Source organism: Vipera ursinii (assembly GCF_947247035.1).
Source record: "Vipera ursinii genome assembly, chromosome: 15".
Lineage (NCBI taxonomy): Eukaryota > Metazoa > Chordata > Lepidosauria > Squamata > Viperidae > Vipera > Vipera ursinii.
In genome coordinates this window covers 1,983,769-2,005,468 of record NC_139528.1, presented here as the reverse complement: position 1 = coordinate 2,005,468, position 21,700 = coordinate 1,983,769, and the positions used below count along the sequence as shown (strand labels likewise).

Sequence of the window (21,700 nt, the reverse complement as noted above, 5' to 3'; positions counted from 1 at the left end):
AAAAATATTTTTTTTAATGTGAACCACTGAAAAAACAGTATTATTTATTGAATGAATATCTTAAGTTCCCATCTAGGGAACCACAGATATTCCCTTCTATTGGAACAGTCTTATTTGCAATGGGCACCTCTTAAAAAAAAGTATGTTTTCAAGGAGAACCCCTACAAAAACCAGTATTATTTTAAAAAAAACAGAAATAAATGTTCTCCATCCAGTTAAATTCCCATTTAAATGTGCTACTTTTCTCCTGTTTTCCATTTAAGGGTCTTGTATTGTTAAAACTGTACAGAATATTGTCTTTCTTTTATCACGTGTGCCTCATCTGTCCTAGGGTTGCTGTGAAGTTACTTAAATCTGTCTGCCACACATTAAATTTAAATTTTATTTAATTTCAGAGGTTGGTCTGGTTTCTAATTTTCTGCTCCTACCCTCAGTAGGATGGCCCCAATTCTCATCTTCATCTCTTTGTGGTCAAATACAACTCCCACCAACCCTGCCCAATCCAGTCCTCGACATATGACCAAACTGGAACCTATCCATTCCCATCGTATATCGCGACGGTTGTAAAAGAGGACCGTCATATGATCAATTCGATTTTACATCTCTTGCCTTAGTCGTAAGTGCAAATGTTCGCTAACGGGGGCACAAGCATTAGAACTTTAATCCAAGGCCGAAGTCCCCTTTTTCAAGTATGTGATAAAATTTAAATGGTCACTAAGTCACCCGTCGTACGTCGAGGACGAATGGCAAATGAGCCGATGATTTGGCCTATTGCTTCGAGATCCAGAAGACGGAATGGCTCGACAAGTGGGGGGGGGGGGGGGGGGAGAAAAAAACAACCCAAACGCTGCGCATCCAGAAAAACAGAATGGGGTTTTCATTTTTATATACAAGACACATTTATCCATTAAATTTAGAACACAGTACAAAAAAAAACCACTTCAACTAATTAATCTTACAACGCGGTTCAGATCAATTACTGCTCTTATTCCTAATAATAAAGGAGGGGAGGGCATCGGGGAGGGAGGGAGGGAGGGGATTCCAGGTGTTGCCTCCTTTGGATCCGCTGGGCAGTAATTTCTTTTGGGGGGGTAGGTGGGCAAAGGCTTGGGGGGGGAGGTGGAGGGGGGGGCGAGAGGGAGTGTCAAGGAGTAGAAAACGGGGGGGGGGGGGGGAGGGAGAAAAACAGAAAAAAAAACCAAAAAAGGCCCCTACGGCTGAACGGCTCTCTCAATGAATGTGGGGAGGGAGGGGAGAACAAAAAAAAAGAGAAAGAGAAAAAAGAAAAGATACAAATTCTATATTACATACGATAAAGGGGTGGGTGATGAAGGGGGAGGGACGAGGGGGGGACGCACGGTCTGGCTAGGACCGGCGTCTTCCCAAGGCTTGAGGGGCCGTGCCGAGGGAGGAGGGAGGCACTCTCCCGGGTGGGGGGGGAGGGGGGGCTTCGTTTTTTGTTTTGGGATGGGTCGCTGTCGTTCTTCTGCCGGTCTCTTGGTTGAAGTGTCACGCTGCTGCTGCTGCTGCCGTGGGTGTGTGTGTGTCAGTTGGCGCCCCAGTTGTAGCTGTTGTAGGCCGACTTGTTAGCCTGCGATTTTTGAGGAATGGAACTGCCCTGACTGCGCTGGCCGGTACTGCTCTGCAGGGGGGAGGGGGGGAGGAAAAAAAAGCGGAGGGGGTGGAAGAGAGAGAAAGAGTTTTGAGGCTCGGCCAACAGCGCCCTTCCCCACCCGCTTTAAGAGCCGGAGCAGCGGACTTGAGCCCCGAATCGCAGCATCGAGCATCGGAATCGCCCCACCGGCGAAGAGGCGTTGGACGGAAAAACTCGGAAAACCGATTTTATTACGACGTTTTTGTGTCGCCCGTCGCTCTCCAGCGACCCTGGGGAGCCTTACCGACAGGCGAAAAACAGGACAAGAACGTTAAGGCATGCATCGTCCATTTTCTAGTTTTAGTTTTTCAATACTGCAAGCCGCCCAGAGTTAGCCATACATTTGACAGACTGACAGACAGATGATAGGTAGACAGTTAGATAGACAGAGAGAGAGAGATGAATGGATGGAGGATAGATAGGATAGATGATAAACAGATAAGAGATAGATAGATAGATAGATAGATAGATAGATAGATAGATAGATAGATAGATAGATAGATAGATGATACATAGATAGTTGATAGAAGGTAGACAGATAGATAGATGGATAGATAGATAGATAGATAGATAGATAGATAGATAGATAGATAGATAGATAGATAGATAAATAGATAGATAGATGGATGATACAGACAGAAGCAGACAGGTAGATGAATGGATGGATGATAGAAAGAATAGAAAGGATGGATGGATGGATAAGATAAAGATGGATAGACAGACATAAGCAGAAGCAGACTGACAGGTAGATGAATGGATGGATGAGGTAGAAAGGATGGATGGATGATTAGATACAGACAAAGCAGACAGACAGGTAGATGAATGGATGGATGATAGAAAGAATAGAAAGGATGGATGGATGGATAAGATAAAGATAGATACAGACAGACAGAAGCAGACAGGCAGATGAATGGATGGAGAGAGAGATAAAGATAGATAGATGATAGGTATGCAGGCAGGCAGGCAGACAGACACACAAACAGGTTGTTGGGTCCGGGGCTGGGAGCCGGTGACAAGGCTGAGTCCAGTTCAGGTGCAATTCCCTACTTACCTGCCCGTCTTGCTGCAAATGGTGATGCAAAATTTGGGAGTGAGGTTGTTGGTGGGGGGTCAGGATGTGCATGAAGGGGGCCGGGGGGTAGGCCGCTGCCGTGGCAGGGTTGATGGGCCCCCCGCTGCCCAGCGCCGACGGCAAGTTGAAGGAGGCCGCTGGCGTGCCAGTGTGGAATCCCTGCTTCTCAAAGGACTGCTGCGGAGGGAAGGGAAACGGAGAGGGGGGGGGGTTGAGCAGGTGTGCAAGGGGGGGGGTGTCTCTCGCCCCCTCTGGTTCTGAAAAGCGCACGGCCAAATCCAGGGGGTCTCCAAACCAGGCAGCTTAAAAGGCCCTGGACTTCAACTCCCAGAATTCCCCAGCCCAACGTCACCCGGATGGCTTTCCTATGTGGTAAAGGCGGAACGAGAACTCTCGTCACCCAGCCCGATTCCACGCTTAAGGCAGAGCTACGACTCACGGTCTCCTGGTTTCTAGGCCAGACCGGCTCTTATTTATTTATTTAATTTTTAATTTTATTTATTTTAATTCCATTTATATCCCGCCCTTCTCCAAAGACTCAGGGCGGCTTACAAGCTTAGCAGTAGCTTATCCCACTATCTTTTTTGTCTTCCAGGCCACACCAATTCCTCACTCCTACCAACCTGCGTTTTGGAATAGACGGAGCCAGAGATATCAGGCACTCCTGTGTTACTGGATGTTACAGAGACTCCTGGAGAGAAGGAAAGAAAGGAACAGGATTAGCCACACACCCCCTTCCGCACACACACACACACACACACACAATTTGTTCCTAGGGGAGGTTTGAGACCCTCGGAGCAAGTTGATCGCACAGCATCTAAAACACGTTTCGGCTTTAGAATCTTTGCGTAGCCCGCACGAATTCATTTCTGAAGACGGTCCGGGGGAAACATCACAAGAAAGCAGCAACGGAGTGACTGACGGTTTCAAAGGGTAGGCTGCCCCTGCACCTGGAAGCCCCTTTGGGATTCAAGGCCGAGATCCTGACACCGGCGCGGAATCTGACGCACAATCCCCACTGACAACCCTTCCTTCACCCATCGTCTGAAGTGACAACGGGACTGGGAAAAGTGGCTTTTTCACTTTTACGACCGCGTGCAGCGTCCCCGGGGTCGTGAGGTCCAAATCCGGCTGCCTGGCAACTGACTCTTGTTCACGACGGTCGCAGCGTCCCGGGGCCACCTGATTTCCCCTTTGGCGACCTTCTGACAAGCCAAGTCAATGGGGGGGAGCCAGATTCACTTAACTTGAGAACCACACTTAATAACGACTCGGGTAACGACGGTGGCAAGGAAAGTCGTAAACGAAGCCAAACTCGCTTAGCAACTGACTCGCTTTTTGGAACGGAGACGCTGGGCTTAACGGTGGCCGTAAAGCTGAAGACTACACGCGCAGCTGCGGGATGAGAATTTAGGAAGCGGACAGCTGAACGGGACCCCCACCCCACCCCCCCATCCCAAAGTGTTAAAAGCCTGAGCTGGGTTCTGCTCCTCCCCGTTCCTCGCAAACCGATCCACCCCCTGCCCTTTTAAATCTCCTGACCCGTGCTGTATCCGTGGGACCCATAACCACTGGGTTGCTGAAATGGGGCAGCCGAGGCATTCACGCTAACGTTGACGCTGTGCTGCTTGGAAGAAGTAGGGGCCACCTGGGGAAAGCAGACAGATGGAGAATGAGCTGGGGAAGGAGGGGGGGCAGGAAGAGGGATCAGGCTCACCCCCTAATCCCAGGCTGCCACTCACAGGAAAGACAGCGGGCCCGTACTGAAAGGTGCTGGGCAGCCCAGGAACCCCAGTGTAGTAGGGCAGGCTGGTGTAACTGTAGCCCGGCGGCAAGGCTGGGTTGAGGAACGTCTGCTGGGTGGTGTGATGAGTCTGGGTCTGGTTTTGTTGAGGCTGAGCCAGCGTGGTGGCCGGCGCGGGGGAAGAGGCATCGCCTCGGCCAAATTTCGTGAGATCGCCTGCAAGACAAAAGGGGGAACGCGGTTAAGCCAGGCCCGTCCCGGCGCAGCAGATCCGGGTCGCCTTCGCCAGCAGGACGTCGACTGCCGGACAGGGCCAAAGTGTTCTGCTTTGCATCCGCCGTCCCAGAGGGATTTCACTCCCTTCCGGCCACCTCTTACCAGAATATGGGTTGCTATTCAAGCTTGCGTCTCTTCCGGTCAGTGGGGTGGTTGGGGTGGGGAAGGGGATGCTGTAGTAGTCCTGGAAGGAAGCGGGGAGAAGGAGAAATGAGGAGAGGGAAGGCCGATTCCCAGGAAGGGGAAATTAGGCTTGCAGACTTTACAGTAAAAGTGTGTGTGTGGAGAGGGGGAAGATACTAAAGCAGCAGATTTGATTAAATATGTATCTGTTTGTGTATATGTATGTGTGTGTATAGATAAGATAGATAGATGGATAGATGGATAGATAGATAGATAGATAGATAGATAGATAGATAGATAGATAGATAGATAGATAGATAGATAAAAATTTGGATGCTTGAGAACTGACTCGTATTTATGATGGTCGCGGAGTGCCACGACCCCCTTTTGCGACGTTCTGACAAGCCAAGTCAGGGGGGAAATCCAGACTCCTTTAACAACCGTGTTGTTCATTTAACAACTATACCGACTCCCTTAACAACCGTGGCAAGAAAGTTTGTAAAAGTGGGCAAAGCTCACTTAACAAATGTCCCCCCCCTCTCCCCCCCCCCCCGGGGCAACAGAAATTTTGGGCTCAATTCTGACCATAAGCCGAGGACCAGCTCCTGAAGAAGGCTTAACTCACCAATGGGAACCTTGTCTGAAGCATCTGCAAGTCATCGTAGCCGTAAACCTGCGGCTGCAACAGAAACCCAAGCGAGTTAGAAAGAAGTTGAGAGAGACAGAAATTAGGAATTCTCCAAAACGTTTCAAATGAGATATTTTTTTTGGGGGGGGTGGTGGTTTGTTTGCCCTAACTGGGATTTAAAAGAGATAGGATTAGGGATATGGATGGCTTTAATTTAGACTAAGGTATTTATATGTTTGTCCATATGCTGTTGGCAATGACAGTCACAGCCAGATGTGTTCTGCTAGACCAGCACAGCAAATTGTAAACATTATCGAGGGAATACTTTTTTCCCCCCCAAAATGTGTAAATTCAACAGGAAAAATGCAGGAGCGGAAAGCAAATAAATAAATTAATTAATTAAATAAAAATCATCCTTTCATTTTACATCTCTCCCCCCCCCCCCCAATTCACATTGTTGACAATCGAAGCCTCTCCCTCAAAGCAAAGGTTGGGCATAATTTTAGGGAAGCAGAGCCTAACCCTCCCTGACACCCACCAAATGTTAATTTTATTTAACTGCAGAGTTCACACCACTTGACTCTTAAGTGAAATAATATTCTTGCTGTTCGGATGTTTACAGTTAAAGCAGCGGGATTCTGTAATCAGACCAGGGAACCAGGAGGGAACTTCCTCCAGTTTATTCTAGGAGGGGGGGGGGAGAAAAATCAAGTTATCTGGGGAGAAATTTTCACCCTGGACAAGCACACTCCTTCCCTAAAATCCCAGGGAGAACAGCTGCTTTTAAACGGGTGTCCTGTGTAAACAGCAACAAGGTTCTCTCATTCAGAGATCGGTTGAGGAACCAACCAGCTTTTCTTTTCCAGGTGAGAGAGGATCCCACCCTCATTATTTGCCGATATTTTTTTCCTTGCAAATAAAATGGCTGTCCGAGACAGTTGTTGTGAGTCCAGGCAGGCTTCAGGGGCTGCGTCAACCACATCCGGTACTGCTCGGGAGTTGTTCTCCCACGCACTGTCCCTCCTGCTCCGCCACGGGTGAAGAGCGGAGTAGGATCTACTAGCGTGGTGGGTCCGCTGGTCGGGAGGACGGCCGGGCGGGCCTGACTCACCGGGTAAGCGTGCAGGAGCCCTGGCGCCATGATGTACGGGTTCGGCAGCAAGGGGGGCACGCCGGGTGGCAGGTTGGGGGGAGCCTTTCCTAGAAGGAGAAGATGATGGAGGAAGAGGAGGAGATAAAGGCGAAGGAGGAGAAAGAGGGAGGTGAAGGTGAAGAAGAGATGGAGGAGAAAGGGTGGAGGAGGAAAAGGTAAAGAAGAAATGGAGGAGAGTGAGTGAAGGTGAAGATGGAGAAGGAAGAGGAGATGAAGGTGAAGGAGAAGAAAGTGAAGGAGGAGGAGGAAGAGAAGGTGAAGAAGAAATGGTGGAGAAAGAGTGAAGGTGAAGGAGGTGAAGAAGATGGAGGAGGAGAAGGAGGAAGAAGAGGTGAAGGACAAGAAAGTGAAGGAGGAGGAGAAAGAGTGAAGGAGGAGGAGGAGGAAGAGGAGATGGAAATGATGAAGGTGAAGAAGAAAGAGGAGGAGGAGGAAGAGGAGATGGAAATTATGAAGATGGAGAAGGAAACATATGAAGGAGGAGAAGGAGAAAAAGTGAAGGAGAAAGTGGAAGAGGAAGAGGAGGAAATGATGAAGATGAGAGGGAGAAAGAAAAAGAAGGAGAAAGAGATAAGGAAGGTTAATTCGGTCCTGGGAAGGCGGAATGGGTGAGAAAAAGAGTCAAGAGAGCTCCGTCTTGATTCCGTTTGATTGTAAGACAAGAGTAGGGAAAAATTCTCCCAGGCTTTGCTGGTTTTGCTATTAATACCCTACAATCCAGACAGTGCCTGTGGTTTCCCCCACCCCCCTTTCTTTTGGACCTGGCCTCCTACAAAGGGATCGTGTCAATCTTGAAATCCTCTCCCAACCCAACGGTCCCCCACCAGGACCGACCGACCGAGCCACCCCAACCCAACCCCGGTCCTTGAGGAGGCACCTGACGTCGTAGCTACGGAGTTGCGGGTCGTGGCCGTCACGGTGGAGTTATTACTGAGGCTCAGGCCCAGGCTGCTGACGCTGCTCAGGCTTGAGGCGGCACTGACCACCGGCGGTGGGGCCGAGACAGTACTGGAGGCGGTGGAGAAAGTGCTTGCAGAAGAGTGGAGCACGGCTTCGCTCTCCATGCTGGTGTGCTGCAGAAGGAAAGAGGGGGTGGGGGGAGAGACAATGGGAAGGAAAGAAAGGGGAGACATACGGTCAGGATGGTGGTGGACCACACCTTAAGGAGGTCAGGAGGACCTCAGAAACGGGCGCGCAGAAGTTCAGTCCACTCTGAGTTCCTTGGCGCCATCTTGTTTTCTTGTAGACGTTTCGTGACCCGCTTAGGGAACAACGTCAGACCTCTCTGTCCACACACCCAGGTAAGCAGGGATTAACACCAGAGATACCATCATGCAGAAAACAATAATCAAGGAGAAACCCACCCAGCCCTGACACTGGCAGGGCAAGCTACTGTATATAAATTGAGAGCAAAGCCCACACTGGTCAGCGCTGACGACGTTACCTAGCTGGGCCATGAAACATCTGCAAGAGAACCACAATGCTCAGGGAGCAGCGAGGACTCCAGAGTTTGATAACGAGCGACAAATATTCTATTAGTTCAATCCACCATTGCCAATTCTGGAGATCTACCTAGTTGCAAACTGGGATTTGATTGGGTGCCCTATCCCTCCTGACTAGCTCCAGGCCGATCCAGGCCGAAAGGGAGGGTGGAGATGACCTTTTAGGAGGCTTAACGTGAGGGAGGAGGAGATGGAGATGGGTCAAGGCTACTTATTTCTCAAGATTCTTCTCCCTTGCCCCATGTCCGGACCCCCACTCACCAAGAGAGTCGAAGTTGACGTGCGACCAGAGCAGGTTGCAGAAGAGAGGCTGTTCTGTTGGGCGGGTAAGGTACTGTGGAAAGAAACAGCAATGCTGGTCAACCAACATTTAAGAGTTCCCTCTGCCAGGTTCACAATTACAAATAAACTAGGTTTATCCGACATGGTTTCTCCAGTGAAATCAAACCCAAGACCCTCCTTTTTTTTCCACCCTTCTTGTCGTTTCTCTGCTATGCACACTACAATTTAGGACTGTCCTGTCACAGGACTGTACTCCTGTCACCCGGGGGGGGGGCTTCTCTGTGGGTGCGCCGGCCCTTCGGAACCAGCTGCCTGTAGAGCTTAGGACTGCCCCTGACCTCCGCTCGTTCCGCCTGGACCTGAAGACCTGGCTCTTTGAGCTTTCTGGCCTGGACTGAGGGTATTAATTGGGGTTTTAATTGGATTTTAATTAGGATTTTTATATTCAAGGTTAATATAATCATTTTAATTGTTTTAATTTTTGTAATTGTGGTATTGTTTTCTTTCAAAAACCTTGTGAACCGCCCTGACTCCTACGGGAGAAGGGCGGTATATAAGTCTAATAAACTAAACTAAACGTTTAATGGCTTTTTAATTTTTGTATTCTATTTTTATTGTGTATTGTCCTGTTCACCGCCCTGAGTCCTTCGGGAGAAGGGCGGTATACAAATTAAATTATTAAATTATTATTAAATTAAACTAAACTAAATAATGGAGCCTCAAATTTTTGTCCATGCTGGCTTGAGGAATTCTGGGAGTTGAAGTCCACAAGCCATAAAAGGGATCCATTTTGAAGACCCCTGCTTTATAGGGGGTTTTGTGTTTTGTTTTTGCCTCCTGTTTGGCCTACAATAGCTGGAGGAGTTTTGGCCCAAAAGCCACGAAGACACCTGGCTAACAAAGTAAGAGAGGGCTCCGAGGGTAAACAGGCATGGAAAGGGGGGGGGGGCTCGGTGGCGCACACACACACACACACACACACACACACCAATCTTGCCGGTACCTGCTGTGTTGCGTGGCAGCTGTGTTTGAGAGCTCCTCGGCGTGGTTCAGGCTGCTGAGCACCGAGGAATGCTGGGTGGCTGTGGTCAGCAAGGACGCGGCCGACACGGGGTCGCTCAGGGGGGCTGTGATGCTGGGGGCCAAAGGGGAGTCGGATTTGACCGCAGACCCGGCGGAACCTGGTGGGGAGGGAGAGGGGGTTGAAGATGCAGATCACTCAGCAGCGAAAAGTGGGGGGGGGAGAGATTTGCTCATGGCAGAAATAAATGGGAAATTGTCTTTAGGTGCCCTGCAGGCTGATGTGATTTTGCTGTTTGTGACGGACAATTCAAAGTGACCACGCTAGGCCGGTCTTTCTCAGCCTCGGCAGCTCGAAGGGTTCCCGAGGAATCCTGGGAGTTGAAGTCCACGCCTCTTAAAACTGCCGAGGTGGAGAAACGTTGCTTTAGGGCCAGGGGTCAGCTCAGCACCCTCACTCCCGGCGTGCCAAAGTGACAAATTCAGGCCAGGTTGGGAAAAGGGTACCGTGCTGCCCACCTCTCACCATGCCCACGCAAGCGGGCTTACCTTCAGTTGCCTGGGTGGTTTGCAACTGCGTCGGTGCCACCGAGCTGAAGCCGTTCTAGAGAAAAGGACAAGAAAAAAAACCGGGTCAGCCAGTATGAAAGATTTGGGTCTTGTCAGCAACTTCTTCCCTGTTCCAGGACTAAGAACCGACTCTTGAAACGCAGATATTATTTCTTAAGATATTTTTATCCCACCTTTTCATATTTTACAAGTTACTTAAGGTGGTGAATGTATCAAAATACTCTTTCCTCCTATTTTCCTCACAACGACCCTGTGAGGTGGGTTGGGCTGAGAGAGAGAGAGAGGGAGGGAGGGAGGGAGGGAGGGAGGGAGGGAGGGAGGACCTGGCTGAAAGTCACCCAGCTGGCTTTCATGCCTAAGGTGAGACTAGAACTCACCGTCCCCTGGTGATTAGCCCAAAATCGCTCGACTCACTTTCATGTCTAAGGCGGAAATAGAACTCACCGTCTCCTGGGGATTGGCCAAAGTCACCCAGCTGGTTTTCATGGCTAAAGCAGGACTAGAACTCACTGTCTCTTGGTGATTAGCCTCATGTCACTCAACTTTCATGTCTAAGGCGGGACTAGAACTCACTGTCTCCTGGTTCCCAGACCAACACCTTAACCTCTACACCAAGCCAGCCGTCCCGCTCTGGAATTCTCCATCCCAAGGATTTAAGCTTTTGCGGGTCTGACGCCCGAGACTTCCAGCTTACCTTGGCCTGGCTTAAATCTTTTTGGGGCGAGGACGAAATGGAGTTGGGGTACCGCCGGGTCTGAGTGGATCTCTGCTCGTACAGTGGTCCCTGAGCACTGTTCTGGGAGGTATACGTTGCTGTAGGCATGCTGCCACTTGGGAATGCCGACTCCTGGGTCTTGTTGGAGGAAATTGTGGACAGAGACTCGCTAGGAAGGGGAGACCAAGAGAAACACAAGGTGAGTGGGTGAGATCGGAGGTCCCAGGAGGGATCCAGAACCAGGTCTGGCTATGGTCTGGCTGCTGGTCCTGCCACGGACGGCGAGAGACAAATATAAAGTACTTTTGGGGGTCTCCACTGGCAGGGCTTAGGGTCCCTCCCCCCTACAGGTAGTCCTCATTTAAATGTGATTGTCCAAAGTTACAACATCGCTGGGAAAAAGCGACTTAGGGCCGTTTTTCACACTTAATGACCATTGCGCCATCCTCGCAGTCAGATGATCAAAATTCATAGGCTTGGCAAATGACTCACATTTATGACGGTTGCAGTGTGTGTGTGTGTAGGGTGATCCCCTTTTGCAACCTTCTGACGAGCAAAGTCAAGGGGGACATCCGATTGACCACGGTGTGACTAGCTTAACCGTTGCAGTGGTTAGGGTTAGGGTTAGAGTTCCCCATTGATTTTGCTTGTCGGAAAAGAGGATCAACACACACACACACACACACACACACAGAGAGAGAGAGAGACACACACACACACACACACACACACACGGCACACTGCGATCATCATTAATACGAGTCAGCTGCCGAGTGTCTGAGTTTGGATCACGTGACCGCCGGGAGGCTGCGACGGTCATGAGAAAAACGCTCTTAAGTCACTTTTTCCCGTGCTGTTGTAACTTGGGACGGTCATTAAATGAACTGTTGCAAGTCGAGGACAGATTTCTGCACCCACTGGGGATGAGAAAGATAGAGGACTTTGGAGTCCCTAGGAGCCACCAACACTACTGGCCAATTTCACGTCTGCTGAAGCCTCCACTTATGGCTAAAGAAGAATTTAAAAAAAGCCCCGTCTGTGTTGAGTGTTTTGTGTTGTTGTTTTTTTGCAGTTCTGTATTTAAAACAAAAAACAACTTTTCTTTTATTTTAAACTACATTAAAAAAAATAAAAAAATAAGAGAGAGCGCGCGAACCCCATCTGCGACTGAGCCTTGATCCTACCTAACCGATACCTACAGCACCGCCGGGCCCCTCGTTGTGAGTGTGGTTTGTGGTTCACCTTGCTGTGCTCGTGTAGAGGCTGTTGGGAGGCTGGCTGACAGCGGTGCTCGTGGCAGGGGGGGCTTCGTAGTCGGAGAGGACGGGCTCCGAGCCAAACTGCAAAGCCCCAAATTGCAGGTTGAGTCCCGAAATGTCTGCCGAGCCAGGCATCTCCACCGCCAGAGCAGGGATCTGAGGAGAACGAGACGGTTCAGTTTGAGACGGAAGGGCTTGTGGTGGGATTGGCTGATGGGACAGATTTGTAGCTATAGAAACAGCTGGCGTATATCACTGTTATTATGTAAACCTAAAAAGCTGAGGTTTCATCTTATTACTGTCTAGCTATACGAGTCAGTTCTCAAGCATCCGAATTTTGGTCGATCTATCTATCTATCTATCTATCTGTCTGTCTGTCTGTCTGTCTGTCTATCATCTATCTATCTATCTATCTATCTATCTATCTATCTATCTATCTATCTATCTTTCTATCTATCTTTCTATCTATCTATCTGTCTGTCTGTCTGTCTATCATCTATCTATCTATCTATCTATCTATCTATCTATCTATCCTGCCCATCTCTCTCTTAATTATCTTAATAAATACAACGGTCTAAACCTTCAAATGCTGAAGAATTTGGCACCAAAGAACAGGCTTGTTCAGGCATCACGGGCAGCTGCCACAGCAAATTCGCCCGTGATCCTGGCGTTTGCTCTGGCATGCACTGTCCCCCCTTTAAGGCTACGTCCGAGCCCAAAAGGGTCTACTGGCATGCGGCCGATCTAAGGCCGGATCACTAAAAAAAAAAAAAAATCACGCTTGCCGGGAAACATTCCTAGTAAATCAAGTGTTTGCAAGGCAGAAACCTCAATTTAAAAGTGATTAAATTCATTGCACCGTTTCCCTGATTTCCCCATTTCGGCTGCGTTCAAGTTGTCAGTTATTAAAGGAGTGCAGGGGCCAAGATGAAGCAAGGCTGTGGCCCCAGGATTTGATTCTTAGCCTAGAGAAGCATCTCTCAACCGCAACAACTTCAAGACGTGTGGACTTTGTTACCTTAAGGCATCTATACCCCGCACGCCTAGAACGCTTCTGATAATAAGTCTCGCACCCATTACAAGAGTGAAACCTGGTTATGCACAGAGACTATGATTTTGAAACTTCTAAACCCAAGTTTTCGCACCCCCTGGAATATCGTCTCACACCCCCGGTTGGGAACTGCCGCCTTAGGGGAACCCAAAGGGTGTACTAGTCAGCCAGCTTGAGACCAGAATTTGGGGGTCCGTGTAATCTCCCCCTCCCCAAAGGGGGACAACAGGTCCAATTTCAAAGAGGTCCCTGCCCGCCCACCCCCTTCTGCTCTCTCACCTTTGATGTTAAGGAGGCCTTCTTCTTCTGTTGTTTTAATTTTTGCTGAGCCGGCTGAGGGCTGGAGGAGTCCGGAGACATCTGGGAGGGCGGGTTGGTTTTGGTGGCCAGGGGGGAGGACGGAGGTGGCGGAGCCGAAACGGAGGAGGAGGAGGAGGAGGAGGCCGTTGCCACCGGCTGCTTTTCCTGGAGGAACACTTCCATCATGGTGGAGGTGGGGGGAAAGGCCTGCCGCTTGGCGAACGGGGTGTGCACCGCTGATTCTGAGGGGTTCTTTAGATCTGCAGGGGGAGGAGAGAGAGAGAGAGAGGAGAGAGAAAGGGATAGAGAGGAGAGAGAGGAGAGAGAGGGGACAGGAGAGAAAGGGATAGAGGGGAGAAAGAGGAGAGAGAGGGAGAGAGAGAAAGGGAGAGAGGAGAGAGAAAGGGATAGAGGGGAGAAAGAGGAGAGAGGGAGAGAAAGGGAGAGAGAAAGGGAGAGAGAGGAGAGGAGAGAGGGACAGAGAAAGGGAGAGAGAGGAGAGAGAGGAGAGAGAGAAAGGGAGAGAGGGAGAGAGAGAGAAAGGGAGAGATTGTAAGACTATTTTGCCCGAAGTTTGCAAGGCTTGCAGGTACAAATCTCCCGCCGTCACTTTTACGAGAAACTAGAGGCGGTTCGCTCTGTGCCTCTTTCTCTACCCGTTACCCAGCCGAGGGCTCAGCAATCTCTTCTCTGTCCCCCCAGATAGCGCCCCTTCCCCCGTCTCCCAAGGCCGCTCACCACACAGGTAATTCTAGTTTATCGTAAGGCTACTTTGCCGGAAGCCTGCAGGTCTGAAAGAACAAATCTCGGGGTGCCCCCCCCGCCCCTTTTACAGCCTGAGAAAGGGAGGGTCCCTTGTGATCCTTTTTCCACCCGTTATTTACCCGAGGGCTTGGTGGCCTCTTTTCTGGCTGTTCCCTGGTCAGTCTCTCCTCCCCGTCTCCTAAGGCCCTTGTTACCGTCCTCTCTGGTGCCCCCCCCCACCCCCGCAACCTCTTACCATACTGCACAAGGGAGGAGGACTGGCCCGTGCTGCTGCTGCCGCCGCCGATATCCCACGAGGAGGCCGCGCTGCTGCTCCCAGAGGGCTGTGGGTGTTGGGCCGCCAGTTGGGCCAGCGCCTGGGCGGTCTTGAACTGCTCCAGGAACTGAGAGCCGGTCGTGGTGGTGGTGGCGGCGGCGGCGGCACTGCCGCTGCTCTTCCCCTCCCCCACTTCGCTGAAGCCCTTTCCCAGCACGCCGACCTGAAGCGGGGGAAAAAGGATGCCGAGTCCTACTCGGTCCGGATTCTCAGCCCGCCCACCCCCCGCCCCAGACGAGGATTTAAAAAAGAAAAAAGGGGCAGGAATCTCTGCGGGTTTTACTCCGCTAGCCGTTGGCCATTCTAGGGGCGGGGGGGGGGGCTCAACTCCATTTCGGCGCTGTCCGAAGACATTTCCACCGTCATGTGGCCGGCGTGACATCACAGAGAGCGGGTTACCTTCCTGCCGAGGTGGTGCCTATTGATCTACTCGCATTTGCCGGCTTTCGAACTGCTAGGTTGGCAGGAGCTGAGGAGGAGGAGGACGGGAGCTCACCCCGTCCCGTGGTGCTCGGGTCTCGAACCCGGGCTGCCGGCTTTCTTTATAGAAATATATACACCAATACAATTGTACCTGCGCCCTCGGAGCCAGCTCTAACCTACGTTTAGCTGACTGAATCCCAAAATGGGCACACTGAAATCAAATTTCTCAACAAAGGCGCCCTTCTTTCCAAGAAATCAAACTCAAAAGACCCCACCAAGATCCTCTCGAGTTTCAGAGGTTGGGAATCCTGCCGAAGCTAGGGAGAGAGACTCTGAAGTTCTTTCTGGAGGACCTCCAATGTCCTACTTTATTTTATCGAGAAGGCTGAGTCAGGAAACTAAAAGGGAAAAAAAGAGGGGGGCACGGGCCATTTCCTTACCATGCCATGGTGGGAGAAGGTGTTGGCCGAACCTGACTGAGCGATGGTGCTTTGCTTCGAATTGCTGAACACCAGGGGCTGGTTGAGAGTCGGCGCTTGGGAGGCATCCAAGCTGGGCGATTCGTTTTCCAGCGAGGAAGGTGTCTTTCCTAAGAGCACTGCAAGATCGATTCTAGACGGGAAAACACCAGGGGGGGGGTCACTTCTTGAGAGGGCGGGGGGAGAGGGGGGGCTATAAAAATCGACCGACCGATCATAATAGATAAAATGCCCAAAATGTAAGGACAGAAGAGGTTATTTGTGGCTCAGGGTCGAACTGTGGGGTCCTTGTGGCTCTCTGAGCTGGGATGTTTTCTTGCAGACGTTTCGTGACCCAACTAGGGAACATCATCAGTGCTTAGAAGGGAAGGGGCTTGCTCTCCCTAAAAGAGCAAAATTTAAAAAAAAAGCGCAAACCCCACTCCCTTCTAAGCATGGGTGGCATTCCCCAGTTGGATCATAAAACGTCGGCAAGAAAACATCCCAGCTCAGAAAGCACCGCTGGAAACCCCCCTCCCCGCTAGCCCTGACGATGTTATCTAATTGGGTCGTGTAATGTCCGCAAAAAAACCCCCACCCAGCTCAGAGAGCACCGAGGACCCCACAGTCCTCCTCCGCTCCACAATCCTCACGCTGTTGTAACCCTGATGACGTTACCCAGTTTGGCCGTGAAAGGTCTGCAAGAAAGCCACCCAGCTCAGAGAGCACCCAGGACCGCCGATATGTATAATAGATCGAGTGACATAAGGAATCACCTCTGTCCAGCTGTGATGGTCACGTTTTCCACGGGCAGCGGCACCGAGGAGACGTTGGATGCAGTGAAGATCTTCGTTTCCGAAAGCTGGGGAGGGGGAGGAGAGAGAAAATGAAGTCGGCCCAAAGTTCATCAAGCAGAAAGTTTTAAAAAAGGAACTGGGTGGCGGGGGGGGTGTTACCTACATCTTCGTTCCAGTCCTCGGTCCCCCACTCCTCCGTTGCTGTCCTCCACGCGCCTGTCGAGCAAGAGACCAAGTGTGAGGTGGGAGCGAGTTGAAGCACCAGATACACAACAAGGAGAAGGAGGGAGATTTCAAAGAGCAATGCAAAGAGCCAAGCAGGCTGGGGATCCTTGCCCAGACAGACAGAAGCTGGGGGGGTGGGGTGGGGGGCAGAGAGAGGCAGGGGCACAGCAGCTCAACATACAATCCCCCTCCCCCATCTCTGGCCACCACCAAAGCAAAGAGGCTGGACCCTGGAACCACCTCGGGGGAAGAGGGACTGTTTTTCGGTCCTGCCATGTAACTCACATCCCTCTGGAAAGACAGGATTATCCCCATTTCTAAGCTAAATCCAATCATCTAGATCCAATCAAGACCTAACCACCCCCAATTCTCAGTTAGATCCAGTCATGTAGATCTAATCAAGATCCAACTATCCCCAATTCTAAGCTCGATCCAGTCATCTAGATCTAATCAAGATCCAACCATCCCCAAGCCTGCTCGATCCAGTCATGTAGTTCTAATCGAGATCTAACTATCCCCAATGCTAAGCTAGATCTAGTCATGTAGATCAAGACCTAACTATCCCCAATTCTATGCTAGATCTAGTCATGTAGATCTAATCAAGATCTAACCATCCCCAAGCCTAAGCTCTATCCAGTCATCTAGATCCAATCAAGACCTAACCACCCCCAATTCTAAGCTAGATCCAGTCATGTAGATCTAATCGAGATCTAACTATCCACAACTCTAAGCTAGATCTAGTCATCTAAGCTAGATCTAATCATCTAGATCTAATCAAGATCCAACCATCCCAAAGTCTACGCTAGCTGCCCACTGCTTCCCAGTCTTCCAAAATTAACTTTCTTTCTAATTTCGCCCATGATCAGGGCCAGCATCTCTGCCAATGGGCACTCCTAAGCTTAAGAACAAAATTGGTGTGGGGTTTTATTTTGTTTTTGGGTGGTATGCATACACACACATGGATAAGTTTCAGCCCTCCTCCTCTTCCTGCGAGGCATACGTGTAAGATTGTCTGGCACACAAAATGAAACTGGTCTGGCCTTCTCCCCATACACAGGAAGGTGGCCAAAACACACAAACACCTCCGGTTAGTGTCAGGGGGTGTCTCCTTTCACTCCATTGGACTGAAAACAGAACGGAGACCGCCCACATCCTGATTCGAGTGGCTGAAAGGTCCCTGGATACTTTCCACAGCTGACAGACTAGCCCCCTTTCCAGTAGATAAACTTTCAGAAGTTCATTTCAAGGTCCAGGAAAAAGGCAGCAGGAAGGGAAATCACACAAGACTCCGGAGGTGGTTAAAAAAAACAAACCCACACAACCTAGTTTCTGCCATTCCTCCCCCCCCCCCACTGCCTAGGCCTACTGTGGGTCAATTAACAGGGTCAGGCAGAAGGAGGGAGGCAGCGAAGAATGACTAAAGAGAGGCAGATTAACCTTTGGGAGGTTTTTTTAATAAAGCAATTGATACCCAGAAGGTCCGTTATTACCCTGACCCTTTGCTATAAATCTCCAGGTTTTTTTAAGTTTTGTTTTGGTTTTTTAAAAAGTTAGCACTGCTGTACTTGCAGGAAAGCTATGCGGCAGCCAGGAGCTCTCGGAAGCTCAGGACCTTGTTAGGTTTTCCACTTCTAGATTGGCCATCAATGGTAAGCAAGGGGAAGGTTTGCTTTAGGGAATTTAGACGACTTAATGGGGGGAACCCTACTTGTTTACATATCACATTTTGAGTCACCCAGACCAGGGAGAAGAGCTGAGGGCCACCTACCGCCCAGAAAACAACACTAGTTGTTATTTTTGTGTTGTTGGGAAAAAAGAGTCCCCAACCATTACGGCTGAAATCCCAACAGCCAGATTCCTACAGCTTGGGAGGCGACTAAAAATAAAATAAAAATTGCCCCGGGGATTTAGCACAATGTGACCCATTGAGATACATCGGGATCCACTGGTGGAAATCTCGATCGTTCCCAGCAGATCCACCAAGAGTTCTGACTACACCCCTAAGCAAACCAATTAAAACCACAGGTCGTCCTCAACTTATAACTGGCATAAGTTGCTGCTGCTAAGCGATACCGGTCCTTGAGCGGTGCCCAATTATATATATATATATATACATATATATACATATATATACATATATATACATACACACACACACGCACACACATATATATATATATCTCCCCAATCGTTAACGACATTTTACACGCTATCTGTTCCCAAGCCATCAGCTGGGAAATCAAAACCAATTTTCATCTCACAGGTGGTAAATGCCTCCCCAAGAAACTGTAGGTGCAAGGAACACCTGAGTTAGTAAAAGCAACAAGGCGAGGATGTCAAAAATATTACGGGAAGAGGGAAAGAGATGGAGAAGGAGGAGGGGGAAAAAAGAGACAAAGACAGTAACATATCCACAGATAAATTCCAGCTTATTTTAAAAGGATTTTTTTAAAAAAAAGATAAAAAAAGAGATCCGAGGGCAGTTAAGTGCACCTGGATTTCTCGTACCAGGAGCAGTGTCAAATTTTCGGGGATAATTTGACCCCTCGCCCCTAATGTAATCAACTCCTGAAACAAAACAGAGTAAAGAAAGAAAAGAACACAAAAAAACACAGTAAAACGTCAAAATACTTCGAAAGGTGCGACCAGCTGCCCCACTTCCCCCCCGCCACCCCACCCCGTACCTGTGGATATTGATCAAATTAAAGGGAATTAAATTAAAGGGGCTTAAATATGGCTAATCAGGAGGAGGTGCGACGACGTGGGGTAAATTTTATGGAGGAAGAGTGGAAGAGGGAAACGGGTTCTAAACACCGGGTTTGGGGGGGGGGAGATGGACAGAGGGACATATGACCCCTTTCTTTCTTTCTTTTTCTTTCTTTCTTTTTCTTTCTCCTTTCTTTCTCTCTCTCTTTCTTTCTTAAATGTTCATTCTGCTCTTCTTTGATAGTGATCCAAGGCATATCCCCGTTCGGTTTGGAAGGAGATCCGCCGCCCCACCGCACACACCCCCTCCAAAAAAAAAAAAAAAACCCAAGTGCTGAACCCCCGGTCACTCACTCGTGCCATCGTCCGGCTCAAAACTTCCCGTGCTGTTCCACGTGTTGCTGTTATTGCCATAACCTTCGTCCGTGCTGGTGGGTTCTGCATAGTCCGCGGGGTTGAAAGTCCTGGGGGGGGGGGGGGGGAAGGAAGGAAGGAAGGAAAGAAGCAAAGAAACATTGGCAGGAGGCCGTTCTCCAGGTTGAGCCAAGATAGGTTACTGGTCCCTGGTGAGGCGGCTTCAGATGGATTCAGTGCAGGGTCGTAGTTTTGAGCGCGTGGCTGATCTTGCGACTCATCTCGGGGGGACCAGGAAGAAGGGCCTTCTCCGTGGTGGCTCCCTCCTTGTTACTTTGAGGACCATCTTTGTCCCAGTGACCTCTACCGACCCACCAGGGTGGGGGAGGCAGCGTGTGTGTTATGGGACCCTCTCTTAAGGAGGTCCAGCTGGTGGGACCAGGAAGAAGGGCCTTCTCCGTGGTGGCCCCCTCCCTGTGGAACATGAAATGACGGCAAGAAAACAGCTGAACTCAGAGAACACTGAGGATCCCTCGTTTCAACCCTGAGCAACAAATATTCTCCTTTACTGCAAACCCCAGTCCCCCATCCCCCACTGCCTGGAACCTGGCTGGTGTCTTATGGCCACCACGATCAGAAACGGAGCCAACTCACACACTTAAGAGGGAACCTTACCCCATGCCTTGGGCAGAAAATCTTCCTCCTCGTCGTCCAGATCCGCCTGAAGATAGAAGAAACGGTCTGTTAGCTGCCTTCAATGTTCATGGTTACCCAGGACCTGTTTTTAACCAGGCTGTGCGACAAGAGATTAGTTTTCCTGTGGTCTTAAGTAGGCAAGTCAGGCAAACGAGAAGAGGGAAGAGAGGAGAGAAGGGAAGGGAAGAGAAGAGGGGAGAAGAGGGAAGGGAAAGGAGGGAAGAGGGGAGGGGAGAGAAAGGAGGGAGGGGAGGGGAGGTCACGGATGGGAAAGCTCCTGTTAAAATTCCTTCCTGGCAACTATAAGGAGCCATTTTCCTTCTTACGGGCCTTGCTATGCTTAAATTTCTCAATCGAGATGATTTGTCGCGGGGCTAGAGACGAGTCACCGGGGCTCCCTGGCTCACCTCTGCCTCGCCCACGTCCCCGTCGCCCTCTCTCCGTGCCTCTGCCTGAAGATCCACTCGTCTTGCTACCATCCAGTCCGTTCTCTTGACCCCGAACTGCAAAACACAAGGAGGCGCTGGGAGATTTGCAAGCGAGGAACAGAGGGCAGAGAGAGGCAGATAGTGAAGGAAAGACAAAGGGAGCTCCACGGCTGCGGATCAATATCGGTGCACGTTGCAAAGCGACTTGGTCACGCCTGAACAGGGCAATGGCCAGGAAAACGGCCACACCGTTGTATCCCCAAAACTGGAGGGAAAGAAGCCATAGTCTCGTGTGGAATTGTACCCCCGTTCGTTGTACACCCTAAGTCTTTAAAAGCTGAACTTCAGAAGGATGAAGTTACACCCTCTCCAAGAAATGAGCATTACAGGTCGTTCTGGACTTTAGCGACCCAAGTGACAGCAGTGCTGAAAAAAAGGGGACTTGTGATTGGTCACAGCAGCCCCGGGATCAAAATTCAGATGCTTGACAACTGACTCCCATTTACGACATTTGCAGTGTCCCCTGATCCTCCTTTGGCGACCAAGCAAAGTCCATGGGGAAGCCAGATTCACTTAATGACCGTGTTCCTAACTTAACAACCCCAGGGGTTCACTTAACAACCGGGCCAAGAAAAGTCGTAAAGTGGGGCAAAACTCACCAAACAGATTTCTCACTTAGCCACATAAATTTTGGGCTCAATTGTAAGTCAAGGACTGCCTGTATCAAGGCATTTCCCCCCCACCCCCCAAAACAAACAAACAAAACACACACACACACAACTTGACGACTTTCTCAGCCAGGATGCTTGGATATTATTCTGCGAGAGACTGGCTCTCCCATTCTTTTTTTTTTTAAAAAAAGGAAGGAAGGAAGGAAAAAGGAGGAGAAACAGCAACGGCTATCCAGAAATACAAAATGTCCCCTCTTTGATTTTCTGTATCTTGATGTCCTTTCTCTCCGAACAGAAAGAGGACGAAAGGGTGGAATCCTTCAAAAATGCTAGAAGGTTCTCCCGACACCTGGCTTGGCTCTTAGCAATCCCCCTGGTGGGAGAGATCTTGGGGGGGGGGGGGTTGGGAGGACTTCCTGGGAGGGTGGAAGCGCCCTGTCTGAAGGTCAAAGCCCCTTCCTGGGAAGAAGGGATGGAGAAGAATGAACGGGCCTATCTGGGAGTCACAAATT

At 50.0% G+C, this 21,700-nt stretch overlaps 1 protein-coding gene across 4 annotated transcripts in view; it reads right to left on the bottom strand.

The window, feature by feature from the left end:
- Positions 1–854: 854 nt before the first annotated feature.
- The window catches only part of UBAP2L (ubiquitin associated protein 2 like), a 31,184-nt gene continuing 10,338 nt past the window's right edge, over positions 855–21,700 (bottom strand). For 2 of the 4 annotated variants that reach the window (XM_083374484.1, XM_083374487.1), the window contains 23 exons: positions 20,497–20,592; positions 20,069–20,114; positions 19,394–19,503; positions 18,827–18,901; positions 16,272–16,324; positions 16,088–16,173; positions 15,294–15,465; positions 14,350–14,593; positions 13,329–13,609; positions 11,982–12,154; positions 10,719–10,908; positions 10,004–10,058; positions 9,438–9,615; positions 8,414–8,486; positions 7,528–7,723; positions 6,609–6,697; positions 5,495–5,548; positions 4,849–4,930; positions 4,469–4,686; positions 4,269–4,374; positions 3,350–3,417; positions 2,706–2,903; positions 855–1,642 (listed from right to left, as the gene is read on the bottom strand). In XM_083374484.1, the coding sequence (XP_083230610.1) occupies positions 1,547–1,642; positions 2,706–2,903; positions 3,350–3,417; positions 4,269–4,374; positions 4,469–4,686; positions 4,849–4,930; positions 5,495–5,548; positions 6,609–6,697; positions 7,528–7,723; positions 8,414–8,486; positions 9,438–9,615; positions 10,004–10,058; positions 10,719–10,908; positions 11,982–12,154; positions 13,329–13,609; positions 14,350–14,593; positions 15,294–15,465; positions 16,088–16,173; positions 16,272–16,324; positions 18,827–18,901; positions 19,394–19,503; positions 20,069–20,114; positions 20,497–20,592 (2,939 nt within the window). In that variant the 3' untranslated portion in view covers positions 855–1,546. Of the gene's footprint in view, positions 1,643–2,705; positions 2,904–3,349; positions 3,418–4,268; positions 4,375–4,443; positions 4,687–4,848; positions 4,931–5,494; positions 5,549–6,608; positions 6,698–7,527; positions 7,724–8,413; positions 8,487–9,437; positions 9,616–10,003; positions 10,059–10,718; positions 10,909–11,981; positions 12,155–13,328; positions 13,610–14,349; positions 14,594–15,293; positions 15,466–16,087; positions 16,174–16,271; positions 16,325–18,826; positions 18,902–19,393; positions 19,504–20,068; positions 20,115–20,496; positions 20,593–21,700 lie in introns of all 4 variants that reach the window. The other 2 variants (XM_083374485.1, XM_083374486.1) reach the window with 2 other exon arrangements.